Below are 3,993 nucleotides of genomic sequence, written 5' to 3' on the forward strand. Positions count from 1 at the left end.
GACGCCCCGGGGCGGGGCGGGAGAGGCCGAGGCGGCCGCCGGGTCGCGGGGCGGGCCCGCATCTGCATACATTTGCATAGCGCGGACAAAGGCCGCCTCCCGCGCCCCAGGGTGCGATTTGCATATCCCCGGGCGGGGCCGGCCTTCCCGGCGCACTGATTAGCATACGGGGCGGCGCCCGGGCGCGGCGCATGCGCGCGGACGGGGCTGCGCCGGCTGGGGCCCCGGCTCGCGGCCGCGCCTCCCGCGGATCACTCACGCGTGGCGTCTGCGCGGCCGCGGCCTGGGCCCGCCTCCGGGGACACCGAGCGCGCCGGCTCAGCCCTATGGGACCCCGAGCCAGCTGCCCCCCAGGGGAGCCTCTCGGCGGAGGCCGCGCGGGGCGCGCCCCCGGCCTGGCGGAAGGACGGCTCCGCACTGTTGGCTCTCTGCCTCGTGAGTGCTGAAACAGGCGCACGGCGGCGAGCCCAGCTCCTGGAGGTGATTTGGAAGAGCTTTATGCTGACCAGACGGAGCCATCGCCACGCACACACACGCACACACACGCACACACACCCGCTGTGCTCCACAGAACTGCGTTTATCTCTAGCAACCTGCACCTCCCTGGCGGGGCCCCGTTGCACCACGGAAAGGGAAAGTTGGGCCTTGTTTTGTCTCCCGTGGAGCCGAGCGGGTTCTCCCTCAGCCTCCCGAGGGCTGGGGTGACGGGTGTGAGTCCACAGCTGCCCGTCAGTCAGCGTCTGGCCCCGCCCACCGCTTTATCCAGGTCCCTGCAGGACAAACAGGAATCCTGCAGCCTCAGGCCTTCTCCCTGCCCTGCGCTCTCACAGGGACACTGACAGCTGCAATAAATGAGGCGCTTGGGGGGCCTCAAGACAGGGTTTCTCCGCGTGACCCTGGCTGTCCTGGACCCTGTGGCCCAGGCTGGCCTCGAACTCGCAGAGCTCCGCTCGCCTCCACCGCCCAGATGCTGGGGTGAAGGGTGCCTGGGACTTCGCGGGCCTTTCTGTCTCCTTCACTCTGCAGGAGCGAAGTGAGACCGTAGCCGCCTCTCGTGCGCGCGTGTGCGTGGGCAGGGTCTCACTGCAGTGCCCTGGCCTGGTGCTCACGGCGCACACTCGCCGCCCGGAGCCGACCTGGCCGCCCGCTCACGGCAGTCTCCATCCTCAGAGCCGCTCGGGGCAGAGGACAGGCCTTTCACCGAGTCCTTAGCGCCCCGAGCAGGAGAACCTCAGATTCCTGTTCACCTGGAACAACTCCGCGTGATTGTTCGTGTTTGCACGTGTCTGTGGATGTGATTGTGTGCCTGTATCCGCGCGTGTGTTGTGTGGGAATGAGTGTGTGTGTGTGTGTGTGTGTGTGTGTGTGTGTGTGCAGGGCTGTTTGACTCATCGCTGGCTGCCTGACATTGGTTTTTGTTGGCTGGTGGAGGTCTCGGTGCAGCTCAGTGACGCTCACTGGCACCCTCCCGCCCATTGCTGGGGCCGCAGCAGGGTCCAGCCCAGGCTGACCCTAGGCTCTCAGGCTCACGAGGCTGGCAGGATGCCAGTGTGCGAATGGGAACACAGGAGGGGCTGCCATGCTGACGGCGTGAAGTCAGTGCTGGTGAAAACGTGCCAATTGCTGGCTGAGGTCCCTCATGCCCATAACGCCAGCCTTTCAGAAGCTGAGGCAGAAGCATCACCGCGAGTTCAGGACCAGCCTGGGCCGAGGTGTATGTAAGCTGCCGTCTCAAAACGCAGAAAGGACAAAGCAACACAGCCCTCACCCCTCCTCCACTCGCACCCCAAAGCCCGAAAGAACCAAGTCTGGGATGAGCAGAAGGGGGTGGCCTCGTGAGGGAGGTCTGGCCGCTTCTTCCCGGGCGGTGGCGTCCATGGCGCCCCCCAGTGGGACAGCGTGGACGGACAGCGTGGACGGAGGGACAGACACACAGCCACCCCTCGCGCTTCTCTCCTCGGTTTAATCGTGGTTAGTGAATTGCCAACCCCGCCCAACCCTTCCCCGCCCCGTACAAAAATGTGTTTTCTTCTGTTTTTCATTTTTTTTTTAAACAAGAAAAAGGGGCAAAAGCCAGGACTGGGGGAGAGGGGTGCAATCTGATTTTTCATACAGATTTTTGATTTTTTAATATATTATATATAAAACCATAGAGACCACAGTTCCCTCCAAAATCCTTTCCCCCTCCCCGGGGCCTGGAGGAGAGACGGGAAGATGGAGGGAAGGGGAGCCGCCCAGGAACCCGGGGGAGGGGCACTGGATAAGGGTTGGGGTGTCTCCCTCACTGCCCCTTCAGAGTGTTCGCACAAAGACACAGAATTCCCATTCCACGCCCTCCCCGCCCCTCCCCCCACCGTGCAAACATGGCTTTGCAAAGAGGTGCCCAGAGCTCTGTGGAACTCTTACAATGGCTGGCACGGGGTCCGAGACCCCAAAGAAATCTGTGTTTCCCTTCCCCGCCCACCCACCCTTCCCAGAATCTGACCCCTCCCCACGGGGCCTGGTTCTGTAGCCTAGGGTTCTGGCCTTCCCCCAACCCAAATCCCTAGTACCCGTCCTTGGACTCGGTCGAGTTGGGACTTGCAGCCCCTGTGTCCTGGGGACCCCCGGCCTCCGGCCTCGGAGAGGCCCAGGCACCCGTCCCCCGGCCACGCCCAGGGCCCGAGGTGTGAGCGGGGAGGCCGGCGTCGGGACTCTGGTCGGGGTCTCTGCTGGCTCCGCAGCTGGCGGTGGGGGTGGGGTCAGATGAAGAATTCTTCTTTCCGCTTGTGGCCGTCGCTGCCGTTGAGGAAGGCTTCTCTGGCCTCTCCCTGCTCGTCCAGGCCGCTGGCCTCGTGGGTCAGATAGGAGCCTGGGGGCGGAAGGATGCCCCAGGCAGAGGGCACGGCGGGGACGCAGCGTGGGAAGGAGGGGAGACAGGAATTAGGAAGACCCCAGGCCTCACAGAAAAGCGTCCTCACCCCCCATGCAGCCCCGGACGCGGCGTCTAGTTCCCCGGTAACCCTCAAACTCGGGCACAGGCGGCTTTGAACTTCGGGTTCTCCTGCCGCCACCCCCCAGATACTAGGGTTAGAAGCACCCGCCAGCAGACAGGCCCGGCCCTGCGCAGCGTGGTCCACCGCTCTGCGCGCGCTGGGCAGCTGCCAGCTGAGCCGCGGCCTCGGCCCCCGGCTCCGCCCCTTACCCCAGGCACCACCCCGGCCCCGCCCCTGCCAGCCCAGGCCCCGCCCCCGCCGGCTCAGGCCCCCCAAGGCTCCGCCCTCTGCCCCAGGCCTCGCCGGCTCAGGCCCCCGCAGGCCCCGCCCCCCGCCCCGCCGGCTCAGGCCCCCACCAAGGCTCCGCCCCCGCCCCAGGCCTCGCCGGCTCTGGCCCCCCACCGGCTCCGCCCCCTGCCCCAGGCCCCGCCCCGCCGGCTCAGGCCCCGCCCCAGGCCCCGCCCCGCTCACCCTTCTGCCGGACGGAGCACCAGACCATGCCCACCAGCACACAGATGATCAGAAACACCAGCAGCGCCAGGATGCCGCCCACGATGGCGTAGGGAACCGACGTCTGCGCCTCCACCACCGCGCCGGGGTCTGCGGGAGGGACCAGGCGCCGTCCTAAGCCGGGCCGCCACACCGGGCCGCGCAGCGCGCAGTCCAGGCTGGCCTCGAACCCCCGCCGTCCCCCCCCCCCGCCGTCCTCTGGCCCCCCGTGTGCTGGCCCCGTCCTTTTGCGCACACTCGAGGCCCACAAGTCTGGGCGGGGGCCGCCCGCGGCCGTCTGCGGTGCGATCCGGCGGGCGCGCAGGCGTCCACGCGGGCAGAGCGCGGCACACACCCATCTGAACACTACGCAGCCTCTCCTGAGCTTGAGGACCTCGGCCCGGAACTCCCTCCCCCTGCTTGACTTCCAAGGCGGGTTCCTCGGGTCAGCCCGCCTCGTCCTGGAGACCCGCCTGCCTCCGCCGCCCGAGCGCGGCGGCCCCGAAGCCGTCCGCCCTCGGCTCAGCGC

The 3,993-nt window shown here is 67.3% G+C and overlaps 1 protein-coding gene across 1 annotated transcript; it reads right to left on the reverse strand.

Annotated features, from left to right (window-relative positions):
- Positions 1-2,034: 2,034 nt before the first annotated feature.
- On the reverse strand, positions 2,035-3,575 carry LOC129674936 (cell adhesion molecule 4; the record flags this gene model as incomplete). Its single annotated transcript, XM_055605012.1, is given in 2 exon segments — positions 2,035-2,851; positions 3,447-3,575. Coding segments are annotated over 2 exon segments (239 nt in total), but the record flags the coding sequence as incomplete, so codon positions are not given.
- Between the last annotated feature and the right edge of the window lie 418 nt (positions 3,576-3,993).

The sequence above is a fragment of the Psammomys obesus genome, unplaced genomic scaffold, assembly GCF_907164565.1.
Source record: "Psammomys obesus unplaced genomic scaffold, mPsaObe1.curated_primary_1811, whole genome shotgun sequence".
NCBI lineage: Eukaryota > Metazoa > Chordata > Mammalia > Rodentia > Muridae > Psammomys > Psammomys obesus.